The sequence below is a fragment of the Kryptolebias marmoratus genome, linkage group LG10 (assembly GCF_001649575.2).
Source record: "Kryptolebias marmoratus isolate JLee-2015 linkage group LG10, ASM164957v2, whole genome shotgun sequence".
In the NCBI taxonomy this organism is placed as follows: domain Eukaryota; kingdom Metazoa; phylum Chordata; class Actinopteri; order Cyprinodontiformes; family Rivulidae; genus Kryptolebias; species Kryptolebias marmoratus.
The window spans coordinates 22,466,480-22,487,217 of record NC_051439.1 but is presented as its reverse complement, the minus strand read 5'-3'; the positions used below and the strand labels follow the sequence as shown (position 1 = coordinate 22,487,217).

The following is a 20,738-nucleotide window of genomic DNA, read 5'->3' as shown; positions in this document are numbered from 1 at the left end:
ACTGTAAATATTAACTTTGGTTCCGAATCGGAACCTGGAAAAATTAGAACTTCCTCACGAGCCCCGATCTAAACGTACAATATGGCTGCCTCAAACACAAAAAAATGACAACTAGTTAGAAATTTTTTCCACTTCCGTAGTTTTGTGAAACGCGCAGAGAAATCCACGGTTATTAGCTTGTATTTCTGATAAATTTAAATCTGCTCTTTAAGGACAACAATTAACAAAACCGTAATTTTCCCGATTTGTTACTGTGACGGTTTTGACATAATTCTCAGATCAAAGCTCCAGTTTCCGAGGTCACTTGAACGCAGCAGACGTTTGGCTCCAAACTATGTTTAAGATAAATTTAGGATTTATAAACTAACTTTCTAAGAAAATAACCTATTTTTTGATAGAGATCAAACCTTATGTGCTTAGAGTAATAAACATTACAATGACCCCTAAAATAAAGATTAGTTTATTTGTTTTCCTCATGTTTTGTAGTATTTAGTTCTTTTATGATGCAGACGTGAATCATTTTCATACCAACCGGACATGAAATTAAAATATATTTGCATACAAATAATAAGTGAATAACCTTTATGAAATACTGCTGATGTTGAACTGGAAGAAAAATGTGTAATTTCCTCAGGATGATAATCATAGACATTTATTTCAAAGTAAAAAAGTAAAAATATTTACAGGCTGGGGGGGAATCTCAGCTTTAATACACAAAACTCTGTTCTGCCTCCATGCAGCGATCAGAAACAGGATCCTCTTCCTCTCATCGTTTTCATCGCTTCCAGCTGGAGCCGAAAAACATTCATGATCTTTTCCGCCATCACCGCGGCGCGCTGACATCGTCGTCGAGCTCAGTGGATGGAGACGGCGAGGTAAAAAACATAAAATAAGATTAATCCGACGCGTCGCCTTCCTTTAGTTTCTTCTTCTTCTTTTTGGACTTTGTTGGCACCTGCAGAAAACATATTTACACATTTAAGACCTTTAACCTGAAAACGTAAAGATTTATGAACTAAACACCCAAACGCACCGGCGTGCTGGCCTCCTCCGTTTCCTCTGGCTCCGCCTCCTCCAGTTTCATCTTCTTCTCCTTTTTCTTTTTCTTCTTCTCTTTCTTCACCTCCACTGCGGACGGCGTGTCGGGCGCCGTCGCCTCACTGTCGCTCTCCTCCCGTTTCCTCTGCAGGAGAAAGGTCAAAGGTCACGGCGCTGCTGCTGATTCTAATAAAAACATTTTTTTTAGATTTAATTCAGTTTTACCTTCACCGAGTCGTCGGCCGGCTCCTCTTTCACTGAAACACTGAAGCAAACAAAACCTTTAATGAAGCTTTAACAGATTTTATTTCCAGAACATTAATTCCCTCAAACAGCCCTGAATGCACGTGATAAGGGTGGTGAAATCAATAGGGATCACCCACGACGTGTCCAGCTGTGCAGTTAGAGAGGTTAAAGCTCGGAGAGGAAACCGGAACATTTCAGCAGCTGCAGGATGAAACGTCGGGATCACCTGACGAAGCAGGTGTTCGTCTGATCACTTAATGGCCGGAGCTCTCTGAGCGAAACGCCCGACGGCTGCGGCGCTCGTTTAAGTGCAGCAGCAGCAGCTCTTAAATCCTTCAGCAGATGTCAGAGGGTAAAAAGCTCCAACCTGAGTGTTTCTGTGTCAGACCGACTCCCTCAAACAGCCCCTCAGCTCCCACAGAGATAACCGTCTGCAGATAAAACCCTTTAACAAATTATTAAACGCACCTGTAGTCGACGTATTGGTCCTTCCACTCCTGCGGCGTGCTGCCGTTCGGCTTCCCGCGTTTGTCCAAGAGCCCCTTCTGAATCATCGTCTTCTTCATCGACGCCTGAAGCAAAAAATAAATTATGATGTTTAAGTAAACACTTTGATCAGAACCTTTTGTCGGACAAACGGCTCCAGGCGTACCTTCGGCCCGAGGCCCCACTTCCGTGGGTACGTGTCTCGCTCCATGATCACCCTCTTGATCTTGGCCACGACGCCGTGATCGCAGGTGGAGATGACCGCCGTGGTCATCAGAGCCACCGCTGCAAGAGCCGAGAAATCAGTTAGAGAATCTGCCGCCTCTTAGACCGGACCGGACGGGACGAGTCAGTGGAGCCATCAGAGAAGGGTGATAGATGGGAGGTCATCACCGCCCGAAAGCTGCTGCATCTATTCTGCTCATCATTTGGCTCCGGCTCGCCTGCGAGTGGACAGGAACGCCGCCTCACCTGTGCAGATGGCCTCGCCCTTCGACGTTATCACAACGATGTCCTGGTTGATCTCGATGCCGTCCTCGTACCTCAGGATGCCAGGAAGTAAGATCTTCGCCCCGTAGCAGATGGCGTTCACCTGCAGACGGTTACATCGTTCCGTTAGGTGAAATAAAAACCGCCTCAGAGTCGACTGATTCCCGGGACTCACAGCGCTGTCCTTCACCACCAGCCGCCGATACGACACCAGCAGCTTCTCCAGGGGGAAGATGACTCTCCGCAGGTACGTCTCATCCTTGTTGTGGTCGAACTGCCACTGAGCATCTAGAACATCGTGCATGGTCACCATGTTGTCCTGAAACACAGACGCTCTGTTAGCAGCACGAGTGGCAGAGGGCAGCGCACGCCGCACCTGGCACGTCTCCGCTGCGTTCATGTTTCCTCTCCCAAAGTTTAATTACCGACTCTGCACCGAGCAGCAGAGCCGGACTCAACACTTTGGACCCCGGAGCCAGAACAGAAACCCACCTGCTCGCCCAGAACCCCGGACCGGACTCTCCGCAGCTCCTGCATCTGACCTCCGACCCCGAGGAGCAGCCCCATGTGCACACACAGAGTCCGGATGTAGGTTCCTGCTTCACAGCTGACCCAGAAGATGCCTGAAACACAGATTCAGGTAAATCAACGGGAGGGGGACAGGTTCCTCCTGGAAGCAGAAATCAGACGGTTCTCTCACCCAGCCTCCTCTCGGGGTCGTACTCGATCAGTTTGCTCTCGTAGATCGTCCGAACCCTCAGCTGGCGTTTCACGGCGGCGATCAGCGGCGGCCGTTGAAACAGAGCGCCAGTTAGCGTCTCCAAGGCCTGTGGACACAATCTGAATGAGCACGAGAAACGAGCGGCCATTTTTCAGAGAACGCTCGAATAAAACCCAGGAGGATTTAAATGGAACGCCAAAGAAAACGTTTTACATAAATAAATAAAGTGTTTTATTCTGGACCGCTGCTGAGAAACGGAGTATTTTTTATCAACAGTCTGAAAAAATGTTCTCAAACAAACCATCTTTGAGCTACATGGATCACTTAAGCTGGATTTAGATGTCGCGAGAAGTCAGGAAACTGTTTTCTACTCCAAGAAAAACCTCATCGCTGATCTCCAGGTTGTCATTTTGCAAACACTCGCTGATCCAAACCCCGGGAGAAAACGTTCTGCCGAGATCTTGGATTGAGAACAAGCTCCCGGCGCTCCCAGGAGAACAAAAATGGCGTCTGTTTGGTCTCATAACCACGCCAGAGAGAACAGATTTCTCCACTTCTTGTTTCCAGCAGGCGGTTTTATTCTCGACTCACCCGGGACAGCGTGTGCTCGCTCTCTATGGCGTTGTGCAGCCGAACAATCCCCACGTACTCCTTACCTGCAGGGGAGGAGGAGCATCAAGGTGAGGCTCAGTACTTTAGTTGTACTACAGAAAATACTACACATCTGTTAAATGATGCCTTATTATACAAATAAGACATCTGAAAAGTTTTAGATTTGATGAACTGATTTAAAAAACCAATCCATTTAAATCCGATTAACACCTAAAGCCTGGAAGATAACAGATAAAAAGCCCAGAGAACCATTTAGATGAATACAGAAGTTATTTCTTAATCGTCTGCACCTACCGGCACTCTGCTGGGACTTGACCAATCGCGTGGCTCGGTCGATGCAGACGATGAGGCAGCCGGTGACCTTCGGGTCGAGCGTCCCGCTGTGACCCGTCTTCTCCACCCGCAGTATCCTCCGGATCCATGCCACCACCTCGTGAGACGACGGATTGGCTGGTTTGTCCAGGTTAATGAAACCTGACCTGGTGAGAGCGTCAACATCAGCGTCTGCAGCCACGACGGCGGCGGCGTGCAAACTTTAAAACTCCTTAAAAATCAAATACCTGATGTAGTCGGTGATGTTCCTCTTCAGAGGGTTGCTGCCGTTCGGGAGAGGAGTGTAATGAGCCGTCCGGATGTTCAGCTTATGGAAATTCTGCAGGAAGAGAAATTATTCTTCAAACCAACCATGTTTCCGTCAGAGTCCTCCAAGCAGAAATGCTTCCATCGTGATCAGAACGACAAGTCGTCTTGGCAGCAGTCGAGTCCCGGTCCTTCCCCCGAGACGCTGCCGGCTGTTATCTGACAGAACGCCAGACGACTCCAGCAACGCCGCCGAGACGCCCCCGCTCCAGAACGGAGGCAGGAGCCGAGACCGGAACCCGACGGCGGCACTCAGAGAATGGATAAACCGGTTCATCACATCACGACCTAAAGGGTTAACGCCACCGTGACCCCGACGGGCGACCAACCTTTAACAAGAGAGGCCATTGGGATGTGTCCAACGACGCCGCGATGGACTCCGAACGGATGAAGAAGTCTCCACTCTGCTGGATCTCCTGGTAAACCAAAATAAAAACTTTATAAACTCCACAGAGAACGAACGAGTCAGCGAATAAATCTGAAACGTCTCACGGACCCCAACTTCTTCGTTGCTGACTCTCTTCGACTTTTTCTTCTTCTTCACTGACGCTGAAAAGACAAATATTAGAGTTTATACAAAAAAACATTCAGAATATAAACTTTAATTAATCTGAGTGAATTTAACTTTCAGTGTAGAATCGGGTTTAAAGATTATTTATAAAAAAAAAAAACAATTAGGAAATTTTATTGTTGAAAACCTCAGTTTTTATTATTTATTCCCAAATAAAACCTCTGGTATTAAAGTGGTAAATATTTACTGCTGGTCTCTGAGGAGGATGGGAAACATTTAACATCTAAAACCAGCCGTGTGGAATAAATCGAGATGACAGAGGTGATTAACGATCTTCAAATCCTTAAATTAGTTATTTTCCTAATAAATAACTTCAGTTAGCAGGTTGGAATAAACAAAGAAACCTTAGAAACAACCATTAAATGCACTTTAACTTCTCTTAAATCAGAAACTGTTCAGTTTGAGGCAGACGGCTGCCCGTCCTGAGCCCGGTTCTGGTTCTGCTGGAAGTTTCTTCCTGTTAAAATGAGGTCGTTTCTTCCCACTGTCGCCTCTGACAGGAAGTGGAGATTTGACTTGATCTGCTGCTTCCTGTAGAGAACTTTTATAAAGTGTCTGAATGTTTTTGTTTAATGCTCTGAAACTTCTGTTGTGAATTAGTGACAAATCTTTCCACATTGTAACTTATTTGCTGATTACATCACGCTTAGGTGCAATTTTGTTCAACTAAACATGGTAAAATCTGACTTTAAGGGAGCAAAAATGAAGCTAATTTTAAAGATCGAGCCCCGCCACGCGGTCTGCGCACGTGCTCAAACACTGGCTCTGAGAAACAACAACGTGGCGGACAGGTTTTAACATCATTTTAATACAAAAACGGATAAAATCGTCTCAATTTTAACTATCTTTAGGCACAGTTAGCCTCTAAGCTAGCATCGCCCCCGTTTAGCCGCGCACGTGGCCTCGGCCTGCGACACGTGGTTACCCGCACGCGGCTGCTAACGCTCCAAGCTAGCAGCTCGATCTCCCGTCTTTAAAAGAAAAAGAGATTAAAATCAAAAAACGCAGCTGATGTTTTATTAAAACTGCGGCGCAGAGCTGTTCGCTTCACCTTCATGCTTTATATAAAACAGCGGATCGTCTCGTTATTAAATCAAAACGCTGTAAAATCAAAGAGTTTCACGCGTGAAAACTGTCATTTTAGACACCGCTCGGTTAGCTTTAGCTTCATTAAGCTACTAAAACACAACTTTTATCCGGATATTAGTGTTTTCTGCTAATACAGCTCCCAGAATTTACCCTCCGCGTCGTCCGTCCCCTGCAGCTTCGCGTAAACGCATTTTATTTAATTTTTAACTTTAACCGATTTACTTTTCACAACTTACAATGAGTTCTCCCTGAAACAGAGGAATGCACACAGAACAGCGGGACCGAACCGTGCAGAACTCACCAGTTTCGTCTGCCATCTTCTACTAACAGAACTGACCTCCTTCACCACCTTCTACTGATAATTCTGCTGCTGATTCTTCTTCTGTTGCCTCTCAGGCGGTTTCTGAAGCATATAGGTCCTTTTACCGCCACCTACCGGCCTGCAGTCAAAGTGCACACAGTTTAAAATACAAAAGCAACAAAAAAACACATAAAACACAAAGAATTTAGGATAAATTACATAAACTAAGTAACTCAGAGCACGGAAACCTCCACTGAGGTTGTTTTTTGTTTCAACTCCAACATTTCCTGAACATTTCACCCAAATCTGTTCATTAGTTTTTACCTGATCTTTGCTGACAGGCAGACAAACACGACCAAAACCTTGACCTCCTTGGCGGAGGTATAGAGAAGGTTTTAAAGATGGAGTCTGTGACCTTGAAATCAATAGACATCACCCCTGACCCATGAGGTAGCAGCAAGAGAATTTACCTGCCATCAGCAATAAAATTCCTCCAAACCTTTCTGACGTTTCCAAATCTCCTTCTATGTTCCAGATGTTGAATTTCCATTATCCTTGGCAGATCGTACAGATGTGGCTGTTAGTTCGACTTTAGGGTCATGGAAGGAGGGGTGCAAAGGGTGCCTCAGCACCTGCTAATAGATGTCTGACATTTCTTGAAGGAATGCATATCGCCCGCCGCCTTCCGTCCTGAAATCGTCTTACGTTGAGAAGTAATCTCGTGCACTGAGATATTAGCTCATCTGTAAAACCGACTTAGTTGTAGCCATGTCTGTGTTTGCTGTGGCGGCCATCTTGAGAGTTGCATGTAAATCTGTCCAGTGGGAGATGAACATCTAACGGACGACATCAAACTGAGCGGCTGACCTCAGAGCGTTTCTGCAGGAGATGATTCCAGATGTTTCCTCAGACCATCCATCTTCTTTTCCTGTTCAGCGTCGTGGGGAGATGGTGCCTCCATCCACCTGGACCCGTTCGTTCACACGTTCACTCCCAGTCGGCTCGAACGCAGCTTTTTGAAGCGCCCACTGAAAGGCCCCGGCTGGCTCTGAACCTCCGACCTTCTTGCTTGAAGGCGACAGCGCAGCACCCGACGGTTTACCCGTCCTGCTGAGGTTCAGCCACACGGCGAGGACCCAAGGGGGCGGTGCTTCACGTCGCGGGCAGATTTAAAACACGATTTCTGACTCCAAATATTCTTGGCTGAAGTAAAACAAACAACTCAAACTACTTCTTTTTCCATTTCTAACCTATAAATTCTCTAATTACAGTAAAAATAATTTTTGAATTTTGTTTGATTTCTGGACCTTTAACTTGGTCTTTTGTGATCAACATTAGGGTCCCGATCCATCACTTGTCCATCATTTGTTTAAAGAAAAATCAAGAAAATCTAAACACTAAATACTTTGACACTTTAAAATATTATAAAAGTAAAAACCATCACAAATATTTACATCACTACTACTTTTATTTGGCAAACAGCTTGAGATAGTTCCTCTTCTTCAATATACAGTATTTATACATATATATATTTATTTATATACTATAGTAAAACCAACACATTCTGTTTGATAACCAGTTTCTTATTTTTTTTTACATTACAGCTTACAAATATACCTGATCTTTTTAGACAAAATTACAGATTCTGTTTGACACCTAAATTTTTTCTTCTTTTTTTTTTTAACGTTAATATAAAAAAATCCCACATCATACATTCATGGTTAGAAAACGCAGGTTATATGAAACCGGGGAAAAGAACGAGTTAAACGAAAACAGCACAGTTTTCAAACAGGGTTCGTCGGGGGACTAAAACCGAACATCAGCTCCTCTGAGAGACGACCGTCCGAGGAGCGAAGACATCGAGGAACAACAACGGTACTGTCACATGAGAAGAACCAGCGGACCTCTGGAACCACGAGCTCGTTCCAGATGAACCCAACAGGAGGAGCCGACTTCGAAGGTTTCATAACCGCAGCCGAAGTTATACCTTCAGCTCTTAAAGGAAACGAGGAAAGGCTACGAATCTTTGAATTATATACCTATGTTCCAAACAGTCGGAGATGAGAAAACAAGTCGAACCTTTGATGAAATACAGATAAAATTATGTTGCCTAAGTGGCATCACCACGAGGAATCATCAAGCTGCTCAACCAGCCAAAACTAGCAAAAAAGTTTGTTTTTTTTAATTTGGAGTCTCCTAACTCCAGTTTTATGCCTCATAGAGAACTAATCTGCCTCCAGCACAGATTTCCTGAAATTAAATGGTATCTGTGAGAGATCCTGGCATCACGGGGGGACCCTGAATCTGAATTTTTTATTTTCAACCAAAAACAGATTGGTATTTAAGGGGTTAATAAACGATTTTGTTGCCAGATTTTGAAAATTTGGACCCAAATTACCATTTTCCTCAGGCCAAACATGTCATCCCTTTAAAACAACGATTCTGGAGGTCAAAAATGGCGCCTGACCCTCCAGTATTCCCAGAAACCCTCAGGAGGTGAAGCCTATAACTCTGCCTGTGTTCAGTATAAACGCATTTTCAAAATAACTTCCAACCAAATTCGAGTCCCGGGAACGATCTGGGAGCTTTGGTTGAGTTCTTCTGGAATGACCCCATGGATTAAAACGGATGTTTGATAAAAACTCAAATTTGCATTGCGAGCTGTACCTCAGGATCTGCCTCCATCAGCACCGCCTTAAGGCTTAGTCCAAAGATTATGCAAATGCTTCAGAGCTTTTCCCTTCAACCGTCTCCCGTCCGCGGGACGGAGCCGAGCCTCTTCCACGTCTGAAACAATCGAACCGGTTCTGCTCCTCGTCATCTCAGGGAGGTTCTGGTAAAAAAAACGTCATTGCTTCGGAGACGGGCCCACCCGCCGCTGGGACACCAAAACGTTCCCAGGGAGGGGCTGTTTTATACAAAGTATTGCTGAATATCGAGCCGTTTCTCTCGTGTCGGATCCATCAGAGCCAAAAACCCAGATGTCACATGCTTTTTAAACAAATCAGTGCTCAGACTTGTTGTTTTTTTTTGTTTGCTTTAACCGTAGATAACATATATATATTTGTATCTTCACACTCCTGCAATATTATATGACAACATTTGCAAGCACTGATCTAATCATAACATCTAAATAGAAAACAGGAACAGAAAAATAAAAAGATGCATATCGTCGAGCCCATTCTTTTTACAGCGGTTTGATCTTTTGACCTTTGACCCCGACTCATGGTTGGACGATGAGCTGGACGGCGGCGAAGACAAACACTGAACCACACGAGACGGTGGAATGGACAGAAGCAAAGTTACACATTTCTCTTCGTTTAAGGGCAAACACAAAACTATTATTTATTTTAAAGATAAAACTGTCACTTTATTAAATAAATATTCTATTTTAAGTCATACTTTTTGTATATTGCCATCAGATATTCTAATGTAATAAAATAAAGATATGTTTTTGGCTTGTGCTGTCATTCTAAATAATTACAAATAACGTACCCGCGGAATGTTGGGTTGTTTTCTATTTGTCAATCTGAATGTTTAAAAATAAGTTTGTTTTTTCTGACGAGCTGGCAGATGAGGAACACTTCTTACTGAATACTGGCGCGTCTGTTGCTTACAAATGAAAGAACTGTGTGCAAAAATGTCCTCCGTAGAAAAGGGTGCAGGGATGTGAAGGTCGATAAAACGTTACAGCGATCTAAACTATTTAAACACATAGAAACACACAGCGTGTCGGAGGTAAAACTTACCCATATCACTGTGTAAAAGCAACAGAAGTGCAAAGAGTCAAAGAACGAAACCCTAAAGTTTTTATTAAAAAGGGAACTGAACTTCCTTTTTGTTTTTAAGACATTTCTCTTCTCGTCGGAAGAGATTCTGCCTTCAGCCACTCGGAGGAGTTCAGACTTCTCATTTCCACTTCTTGTTTCACATGAGACCAAAACATCTCATGTGGAAGAGGCCACATAAACCTCTAATGACCCTCAGGAGGGAGGGGAGGGAGAGAGGAGGAGTTCAGGCTTCTTGTTTCCACTTCCTGTTTCACATGTGACCAAAACATCCCATGTGGAAGAGGCCACAGAAGCCCCTAATGACCCTCAGGAGGGAGGGGAGGGAGAGAGGAGGAGTTCAGGCTTCTTGTTTCCACTTCCTGTTTCACATGAGACCAAAACATCTCATGTGGAAGAGGCCAAAGAAGCCCCTAATGACCCTCAGGAGAGAGGGGGAGGCTCATTTCCACTTCCTGTTTCACATGTGACCAAAACATCCCATGTGGAAGAGGCCACAGAAGCCCCTAATGACCCTCAGGAGGGAAGGGAGGGAGAGCGGAGGAATTCAGGCTTCTCATTTCCACTTCCTGTTTTACATGAAACCAAAATATCTCATGTGGAAGAGGCCATAGAAGCCCTAATGACCCTCAGAAGTGAGGGGAGGGAGAGCGGTCTTCAGCCTGAAAGCTTAAAGAGAGTAAATCTCCTCAGAGGAGAACAGAACGTCTTCAGAACACCAGACAGGAAGTCCAGTTGCCTTTTTCTGTAAAGACTTTTAGGATTTGCCATGACTGAGATTCTACACCAACACAAAGGAGATAAAGTCCATGCTCCGAGCTCCGCTTCATCCCGTCGGTACGATGGAACGCCCACCTGCAGCCTCTGTGTGAGCCACAGCGCCGAAGGTGGGCGGAGCCAAGTGTTTCCGTACGAGGCGAAGGCGTGAGGGAGGAGCATGGAGGGGAAACGGGGAGTTCTGGACTTTTTGTTGTTGAAGAAAAATCAGTTCCTGTTTGGAAAATGTCATCCTTCTCCCTTGTTTCCAGCGCCGCACCTGAAGGAACCTGTACAAAAATCCAAACAGTCCGAGGTTCTCCTGTTTGCATCGAAAAATATCTCTTCTTCTTCTTCTTCTCGAAGATCCACAGCTTGAGTTCTTCTGTAGCTACATGTGTTGGGCATCCATAATGTCCAAATATTTGGCCTCAATGATATGAGGAAGCACGTTGTTCCTGAACACAGAGCAGAAGGAACGTCAACAGTTTGCTTTTCATGGTTTATTCTTATACAACTTCATACAGGCTCAAATATTCATCCACTCACCTGAGTCTTAATAAGACCGTCTCAACCTGAAGAGGACAAACTCCTCTAGTGACCATGATTGACTGCAGCTGGTAGTTTGCCAGCACAAAAACAATTGATTGGACAACACTCTTTAGGTTGACTAAAACTCATCTGTCTCCTCAGAGGGACGGAAACTGCTTCAGATGTTCAGGAACGACACTAGCGTCCCTGTCTACCACTGTCCCTGTCCACAGTGAGGACGGTTGGACATCACCGTGGACTGAGAGGACCAAAGAAAGAAACTCCAAAAACCTGGAGCCTGTCCACACGGATGAGACAAATGTCTCTTGGAGGACAGTTTGTTGGTCAGACGAGATAAAGACTGAGACAAGAAGGACGTTTGGAGGAGACGAGGTGAGGCTTTCAGGTTTGAGAACACTGAACCAGCTGGCAGGCATGGTGGTGGCAGCATCATGCTGTGGGACTGAAGGAGGACTTCCTCCAAATTCTACAACCAGCAGCTGGACGGTTGGAACCTGGACACAGTTGGGTCCAACAGGACAATGGTCCCAATCATCAGAGCTGGTTTCTGATTGGATGAATCATCAGAGCTGGTTTCTGATTGGATGAATCATCAGACCTGGTTTCTGATTGGATGAACCATCAGACCTGGTTTCTGATTGGATGAATCTTCAGAACTGGATCCTGATTGGATGAACCATCTGAGCTGGTTTCTGATTGGATGAACCATCTGAGCTGGTTCCTGATTGGATAAAACAAGCTGAACTTTAAAGCCTCGATCTGAACCTGATTGATAATTTGAGGACTCTGATTAAAAACCAGAAAACCAACCAACTGAACCAGGAAGCAGAGGTCAAACGTCAGCCAGAAATCTGCAGGAAGCTTCTCGAAGGAGATAAAAGTCTTTATCGACTCGCTGAGAGACATTTAAGCAACATTAGTGGGAGTGTATGGATATATCTAAGCCTGTGTGGATCAGAGGACAGATGCAGACTCATAAATCTGATGAAACATCTGAGACGGCAGACCGACCTGATTGGGATCAGGAGGACCATGACCAGAGGGAAGATCATCTTCATGTACGGTATGGGGTACATGCCGAACGTGCACAGCACCAGCAGCTGCATCATCTGCAGGAAAGTGAAGTAGTGGATCTTCCTCTGGGGCACTTTGCGGATGTAGTGGGTGGGAGGATAAGACGTCTGCAGGAGGGGAGAGGATCAGGACAGATTAAAATAAACCTTCCTTCAGGTCTCCTGTCGTCTTAAAGGGAAGACTCCGGCGTGGACGGCCCACCTGCCCCAGACAATCCAAATCCCATTCTCAAATAACAACTAATATTAGTTTTTAACAGCAGAAGCTTTTAAAACAAAAGAAGAGAACATTTCCATCTCAAATACAAGAAAACATTTCAGGATCACAAACTGTTCAGATCTAAAAATCTGTCAGTTATCGTTCAGCTTCTTTTAGCTCCTGGTACTAGCTGTTTGCTAAATTTAGCTTTTTATTACTCTTCTGTTCATTTTAGCTTTTAGCTGCTGTTTTGCTGGTTTTATTTTGTCTATTTGTTTTGACTTTAAATAATCAGTTTCTGCAAATTTCAGCGAAATCATCGTTTCAGTTTTTTTTAATTAATTCCTTTTCATTCATGTTTCCATGAACCTGCCTGAATAAATTATTGTATAAAATCAAGTTTTAAACAAATAAAACCTTCTGTTCCTGCTCAGCTTTATTCTGGTAATAATTATGAGAGATTCAGTTTTTATTTTATTGCAGATTTTTCTTAAACTCGAAGCACTTCCTGTTTCGGCCACTTGGAGGCGCCGGTGTTTAAAGCGACGCGTCGACAGAAGGAAGGTTAAATCGGATTCCCAATCAGCAGAAAGATGACGTTATTTTTTATTTCTTTGTTTTAAATTTAACTCGTCTTGATTCTGTGACGAGTTGAAAGATGTTAAAAAATAAGAATAAATATGTTTGAAGATGTCAGAGCTGGTCCTTCTGCACCGGATCAACCGTTTGATCTGCCGGACACACACACACACACACACACACACACACACACACCTGCTCCTTCAGAAGGAGAGCCATGCGGTCGCACATCTGGTTTCCATCGATGGAGGTGAGGGCGATGTAGAGGAAGAGGCCGTACAGGACCGGTTTGGGGATCCACTGCAGCGGGACGGGCAGCAGCAGGACGGAGACGCCGATGAAGATGTTGGCAGCCAGGGACGTCAGACGCGTCTCCTTCACCTGGACGATGCTGCGGAGACACGTCCAGCACGTTAGCGAGGACGGAGACAGGAAACCAGGCGTTCACCAGGAAGAACTCATCAGCTGTTAGAAACTCAAACTATTTGATCCTTTTTCATAAAAGATGGTTCAGATCTTCTGACGTGGAAGAATTATAATTAATTAATATCTTACCTGTTGCAGATAGCTCTCTGAATGACAGTTTGAATTCTTACAGGATTGACGAGCTAAAGGCTAGTCTGAGACAAACCAACTTCAAACTCAATTAACGGCCTAGCAGTGCTTGAGGGAATGCATATCGCCCGCCAGCCTGTTCAGAGCGAGCCAACATCTATGGATTAATGGAAGGAGCTCCGTTTTACAGGCAGGGGATCGAAAATAAAACCTGCTTCCCGTCTCAGAGGTTCACACGGTGATAAGGAACGAGTCCGACCGCAGGCAGGAGGGTAACTCACGTCTCGTAGAGGTGCCCCCCCTCCACGCGCTGCTCCACAAAGGCCAGCTGGCGCACGTGGAGGGTGGAGTGGGGGAAGGCGGCGTGCATCCAGGGCAACCCCAGCACCGACATCAGGATGTTAATGAGGCCGGAGAGCATCAGGTCCCAGTGGTAGGCCGTGCCTTTCAGCAACCTGCGGGCCGACGCAGCGACAGAGTCAACCATGTGAAAACAGGAGGAAAGAAAACAGAATATCTGAGCTCACAAAGGGCACTGTTCTCCTACGGTTAGTTCTGCCCTTCAGAACCCAGAAACAAGAACACAACGTTCCCATTCAGCGTGCAGGAACCACAGCAGAGCGAGAACAGGTGTTCCAGTTAGAATCCAAGGAATGCACGTCGCCCGCCGCCGTTCGCGCCTTTTAACCGGAGATCCTCTGATGACTCTCAGCTACTACCGCTTCAAACTTCAGCTCAACGTCTGCAGAACTGACTGCCTTACAGATGTTTAGTGTTTCCTAAGGAGACCTGGCTGCTGCGGCCATCTTGAATCAGGCTGACTCCAGGTTAATGAGTCGCAGACGCACATCTGATGATTAATCTGTGAAAGTTTCAGGTTTCTGCTGCGATAATAATAATAATAACTGTTTGTCTGAAGATGTTTTCCTGCTGTGTTATCACTGGTTCCACGGAGGAAAAGGCTAAAGGAACACGTGGTTCTGTGAGGAAACGTGGGAACAATCGGACGCTGCAGAGAGGCTGAAGGTCTGTTTCATATTAAAAGATTCAGAGGAGACTTTAAATACAAACGAGCTGAAACGTTTTCATGTGTTTCATCCTTTAAATCAGCTGTTAGCCGACGTCATGGAGTCTGTTTAGTCGGCCATGTTGGAAGACAGTTTGTTGTGGAAATTCCTTAAATTTGAAGAATAACAACACGTCAGAGAGGAACAACATGAGGAACGATCACCAGGACGCCATGTTTACCTCTTTGTATCAGGCTTCTTACATTCCCTCATTTTACTTCTTACATTCCCTCATTTTACTTCTTACATTCCCTCATTTTACTTCTTACATTCCCTCATTTTACTTCTTACATTCCCTCACGATACTTTGTGCGTTCCCTCAATATACTTTTTAAGTTCCATCACAATACTCCCTATGTTCCCTCGTTATACTCCTCACGTTCCCTCGTTATACTCCTTATGTTCCCTCTCAGCTGTCAGTCGTCTCTTTTCTAAAGAACATGAAGTGCTCCTCTGTCTGCGTGGGAACTGTTACCTGTTCTCCGGGGCATTGGTCAGAGAAACGACGATGTTTTGGTCGATGAAGATGAGGAGGGTCAGGAGGAAGCCGAGCCCCATGGCGCTGACGACGTTCATGGCCGACAGACGCTCAAACGGAGCCATGTTGAAGATCGGCCGGTTGTGAACCTTAAACACCGGAACTGTTCCAAAAAAATCCCACAAAAGTCAGATTTTTAAGAACTGTTGGCTTCTTTTTCAGATCACAGATCACAAAACCTTTAACATGTTAGTTTACTGACAGTTTTTGGTGTTTGAGGAAAAAAATGCAGTAAAAAAACTCAGGAAAACCCTCATTCTGTGATGACCTTCTTCCTAATTTATTCTTTTCTTTTGTCGAATGCTCGTGAAATAAAAACGGTAAGTAAATCAACGCAGCTGTGAGTCGATTCTGTCATTTCCTTTCGCCTCTCGAAGCTGAAGGCCAGAAATAAAACTTCTGTGGACTCAAATTTAAATTCAGTCTGAGGAGCGACTGCAGCCTTGGCAACAATCGGGGCTTAAAACGATGCAAATAAAAATACCCGGCGTGTTTTAGATTGTGCTCCTTTTACACAACATAAATGAAAAACCAGGAAAACGTTTCAGACGCCGCGAGCAGCCATCTTTCCTCTCCTCCTCTCATCCTGACAAACAACAACAGTTTGAAGACGATAATCACGTTAAACCTTATAAATGAGAAATAAAACACAGGTCTACATTTCTCATTAAAGTTCTGAACATCTGTGCGGGGAATCGTTTATTAAAAAGCGGTGAAAGTCTGAGGACGTCAGCAGAAAGAAATGTTCTCTGATTTAACAAACGGCTTCAGTTACGGAGCGTTTTGATTAAAATTAAAAATAAAAAACTCTGAATGATGAGCTCAAAGTACAGATGACTTGATGGAAATGACATCATCAAAGGTTGATGGTTGAATTCCCGGACTGGACCCCTCAGACCGAGGCCGCCACCGTGCAAAATGCCTCCGCAGCTATAAACTTATTTTATTTCAGTTTAAATCAGCGAGTCTTCAGAGATTCTGGAGCTTAAACAGCTTCTCCTGAGCGGTCATGTTGGTCGGAGCTCAAACTTATCGGTTTGTTTGAAGCTTCTTAAAAACAAAAAATAAAATAATTATAATTTCTCTGAATCTGCAGACCTCGGGTCAGCCTCAGGACGTCAGCTGGAAACAGGAAGTCACGGCTGCTTCTGATTGGGCTAAATATGGCGGATCGGGTGCTGCGTGACTCATGATTGGTTAAAAGATCAATTTAATTAGCCAATCAGAGAGGAGGATCGTTAACGTAAGGAAACAGGAAATCTTTAAGACGAGCGGAGCAACATCCTGGTACTTAGCCTCTGGGCTAAGCTCCGCCTCCTGGTTTAAATAAAATAAATATAATGATTTAAAATAAACCTGCAGGATTTCTTTGAAGCTTTTAATCTTAAGGCTTTATGGCTGATCAACGATCTACAGCGTTTTGTAGAAAAAACTTTAATAAATATTAATTTAAAATTCATCAACATAAACAAATATAATTTAATCTGTTTTATTTTTCCATTTTAGTTGTTGGTTATGAGCGTTAGAAGCAGTAAACTAATTAAACAACATGAACTAACCAGCTGCTGGTAAATATTTAGCTTTAATGGGAAGAAATGATGATTGATGTGGTTTAAAATGATTTAAGAATGAAGTATAAGTAACATCTGGTTCTCAGATTACTTCTTTTATTTACTTGATGTAATAAAGTATTAAGAGTACTTTGTTCCCGCTCCAGAAGAGGAATGAAAAGCTTTAAATTTAGAGTCTAAAACACTCGTTCTCCACTTTGTACGGATTGAATTTCGACAAATCTAACAGTTACAGTAATTCATTTATTTCTTTTATTGCCTAAAAATTAATCCCGGGTTTTAAAATGCAAATAATCTGCTAATTATCATTTTATTGGTCATGGAAATAAATTCAGAATGAGCTTATTGATGATAAAACCTGACGCTGTGCCCTCGGGTCGAAGTTTGACATGATTCAAGCTTTAATGTGGTTTCCAGCAGATTGAGCTTTGTTTACATTGAGTGCGTACCCTCATTTCAGAGTTACCTGGAAAACTACCGGAGCAGAATCTTTAAAACTACGTCCTACTTTGCAATGAGCGCCTTTAATGTTTAATATTTGAGAAGAACTGGAGTTTTCTCAGGAAAACAACAAAGAGGGAAGAAGTGAGACTGACGCTCGATGTCGCTGAACAGGTAGGAGCCGATGAAGGAGAAGAGGAGCACGGAGATGGGCAGGGCGCAGTCCGACAGCACCTCCCTCACCTTGGCGTGCAGGAACGGGCTGAGACAGAGACAGGAAGAAGACAAGAACTCGATTAGTGTGGACAAGGACAAGGACGACGGCTGCAGAGGCACCTTCCTCGGCCTCCTGCTTACACGAATGAGTCCAGCTTTGAGGCCGATTTGATTATGAGAGCGATCAGAGCGGGGATATTAATGCTTATTGAATCAAAGGCTGGAACAGAAGCTTTGGCAGAAATGTGGGTTTTGTAATCTGGAAAGTTTCTGCTGATAATCTCCAGAGCCGAGGCGCCGCCATGTTCCCACCGGGGCGTGATTTATCTGCAGGCGGCTGCACGTACCTTCGCTTGAACTGGTACAGGGTATAGCCCATCCATAAGGTGCCGAGCATCAGCAGGAGGCAGAGGACGGGCCTCTCTCGGGTGCACAGGATGAAGGATTCAGGCAGCGCACCGAACACCGACCCGACCACGACCTCGCTCCGGTTTCCTCCCGGAGGAAAGTCCTCCACGCTTCTGTTTGCCAGAGTCGGAGCGTGGTAGTACCTCTGAAAGACTGAGCACATCCACGGCGTAAAGTAACAACGCTACAGTGTCACACAAAAGCCTTTTGGGTTTGTGTCGAACTTACTTTTCACCGTGCCTTTCACAGCATCGACCACAAACGCAATGGAGATGAAGAGGGCGATGACCTCCTCTGTCGACCTACAAAACATCACAGGAAGGCTGAAAATACAACTTTTCTGTTACCTAAAGCATTGCCTACAAGTGGGACGATAAATAACTAATTTTATAACAAACTGTAAACGGAGCCCAGACTTTATGGGTCCCTTTGTGATGCATCTTTGTACAGATTTAGTGAAAGATTAGGATGTTTAGAAGCTTCTTCACAGAGAGTTTAACAGACAGATCAGTGAAACAAAACTCTGTTGTTTTTGAACTAAAAGAAACAACAAAAAATAGATGTTATGGTGGTAAAACAGAACCGACTGCACCACGAGTTCGTGCAGATTAAAGGATGTGAGCCAGCAGAGGAAAGAGTACAAAGGAAGTGATTAAATAAACTGGACTGGACTGAAATGAAAACAAACTGCGATCAATAAAGCGTGTTGAGGGATTACCTTTTAAAGAGCTTCATCAGCAGGCTGACATTGAAGACTCCTCCCAGGATGAGGAAGAGGCAGTTCCATAAACCGATGCAGGCGTAGAAAGCTGGGAAATCCAGGTTGTAGTCATCGCAGATTCCTCGGATCACTGTGAGCGAGGGAGCGCAAAAAACAATTAGTCAACCAACCAAATAACCAACCAATTAGCAAACCAACTAAACAACCATCCATCCAACCAACCAATCAGCAAGACAACAAATCAACCAACCAGTCAGCCAACAAACCATCCAAACAAACAAACAAATACATAACCAACCAGACAACCAGACAGACAACAAACCAACCAAATAACCAACCAAGCAGCCAACTAAATAACCCAACCCACCAACCAGAAAACCAACCGACTAGATAACCTGCCAGACAAATAATCAACCAACTAGTTAGGAAAGCTAGGTTGTAGTTATCACAGATTCCTCAGATCACTGTGAGCCTAAAAAGAATCAGTCAACCAACCAAACAACCAAACAGCCAGCCAAACAAACAAATAAACAACCATCCAACCAACCAGTCAGACAACCAACCAACCAAATAAACAACCAACCAGCCAGCCAAACAACAAACTGACCATCTAGCCAACCAAGCAGCCAACCAAATAACCAACCAGACAACACACCAACTAGATAAGCTGCCAGACAACCAACCAACCAGCCAGCCGACAAACTAACCAACTAAACAACCAGCCAACCAAATAAATAAATAAACAACTAACCAGCCAGTCAGACAACAAACTGACCATCCAGCCAACCAGTAAGACAACCGAGCAGTCGACCAACTAAACAACCAACCAACTAATCAACCAACCAGCCAGCTGACAAACCAACCAAGCAGCCAACTAAATAACCAACCAGAAAATCAACCAAACCCCCAACTAGCCAGCCTTTTATGTTTCCCAAATGAAAGACTTGGAAGCAGTAATTAATATTTCAGCAGTAATCCGACAGCCGCAGCAGGAAAACCCAAGGATCCAAATGATCGTTACTTAATCAGCTGTTTGAGTAAATACCTGTTAAAATCAAACTAGGACCCATCAGATCAATAATTCAGTTAAAAACAGCTAAAAACACTGATTCTGTACGCTGCGAGTCAGTTTGAGTCCTAAAAGAATTAAAAGCAGCTTATTTTTCTATGAGCTCTGGAAGAGATTAAAACCACAGAGAATGTCGGGGGGAAATCACTTCATTGTCGTATAAAAAAGACAAAAAAAAAAGGTTGTAATGAGTCTGTTAGAAGCGTAGCAATTTAGCTGAAATGTTGATTTACAACTTTACAAACAAGCCACTGTTCTGCTCCAACAAGCTCCTGGAATTATTCTCCAAACATGCCCCTGAGAAGGTTTCCTGCACAGCTCTGACTCATTTACTTCAAAGATCATCACACCGCAAACCAAGCAAACAACTTCGCCATTAAAACTACATCCTGGCATCAAAGTCGCCGCTTTTCTTCATTATTGTGGAGTTCTGCAGCTTCCAGCCTGTAAGATTACTCAGATTTCTCCCAACAAAACGTTGCTGTTTGCAGCGGTTCGTGTCGTCGTCTGTGGTTTCGGCTCGTTCTGATTAGGTCTCCTGTCCTGCGGGCTTTTACGTAACACCAGTGAGGAGAATAATTCGCCTCATTATGTCCTTCTTGCATGGTTTTACAGGTTTGTGGTTTTTGCTCTGCTACACCAGTCCGAAGCGGGACAACTGTGCAGAAAAACAAGTTTTACTCAAATGTTGTTGTTTTGTTTTAGGAAGCAGGAGATGAGGTTTTTGTTCAACGTGGCTGGATGCTGAAAGCTGAACTTACCAGTCCCTCCAGGATTTTGCGGGCATTTTTTGTGATTGTTGCGGCTAAAATGCCTGATTTCGCGGGGCATTTTCCTAAAAGTTGCAATTTTTTTTTACTAAAATCAATAAACAACCATAACTTTTAATATATAAACCAAAAATCCTTCCTAGTTTTGTAAGATTATTCACAACAAACATTGACATTCTCAAAAGGTGCTTTATTTGAGAACTTTGAGAGCTTCTAAACTGACATTCATGAGCATTTCTGGAT

General features: G+C 44.1%; 2 protein-coding genes and 2 non-coding genes across 8 annotated transcripts in view; all 4 read right to left on the bottom strand.

Moving 5' to 3' along the window:
- Positions 1 to 636: 636 nt before the first annotated feature.
- Positions 637 to 6,296, bottom strand: dkc1 (dyskeratosis congenita 1, dyskerin). Its single transcript, XM_017437652.3, has 15 exons — positions 6,193 to 6,296; positions 4,728 to 4,780; positions 4,561 to 4,647; positions 4,153 to 4,244; positions 3,887 to 4,071; positions 3,572 to 3,636; positions 2,960 to 3,086; positions 2,752 to 2,882; positions 2,435 to 2,578; positions 2,242 to 2,362; positions 1,937 to 2,055; positions 1,753 to 1,856; positions 1,264 to 1,303; positions 1,034 to 1,183; positions 637 to 955 (listed from the first exon to the last, which is right to left on the bottom strand). Exons 1-15 carry the CDS (start codon positions 6,206 to 6,208, stop codon positions 896 to 898), a joined length of 1,494 nt encoding a protein of 497 aa, XP_017293141.1. The 5' UTR covers positions 6,209 to 6,296; the 3' UTR covers positions 637 to 895.
- LOC112451494 lies at positions 2,127 to 2,203 on the bottom strand. Its single transcript, XR_003040328.1, has one exon. It is a non-coding gene; the product is annotated as a small nucleolar RNA SNORD83 (small nucleolar RNA).
- LOC112451495 lies at positions 4,318 to 4,516 on the bottom strand. Its single transcript, XR_003040329.1, has one exon. It is a non-coding gene; the product is annotated as a small nucleolar RNA SNORD17 (small nucleolar RNA).
- A 1,499-nt stretch (positions 6,297 to 7,795) lies between the features above and the next one.
- slc4a11 (solute carrier family 4 member 11) overlaps positions 7,796 to 20,738 on the bottom strand; it is a 64,080-nt gene continuing 51,137 nt past the window's right edge. For all 5 annotated transcript variants that reach the window (XM_037977753.1, XM_037977755.1, XM_025010962.2 and 2 more), the window contains 9 exons: positions 18,654 to 18,786; positions 18,164 to 18,237; positions 17,875 to 18,088; positions 17,467 to 17,573; positions 15,237 to 15,402; positions 13,976 to 14,149; positions 13,335 to 13,530; positions 12,300 to 12,469; positions 7,796 to 11,194 (listed from right to left, as the gene is read on the bottom strand). In XM_037977753.1, coding sequence (XP_037833681.1) covers positions 11,128 to 11,194; positions 12,300 to 12,469; positions 13,335 to 13,530; positions 13,976 to 14,149; positions 15,237 to 15,402; positions 17,467 to 17,573; positions 17,875 to 18,088; positions 18,164 to 18,237; positions 18,654 to 18,786 — 1,301 coding nt within the window. In that variant the 3' untranslated portion in view covers positions 7,796 to 11,127. The remainder of the gene's footprint in view (positions 11,195 to 12,299; positions 12,470 to 13,334; positions 13,531 to 13,975; positions 14,150 to 15,236; positions 15,403 to 17,466; positions 17,574 to 17,874; positions 18,089 to 18,163; positions 18,238 to 18,653; positions 18,787 to 20,738) is intronic.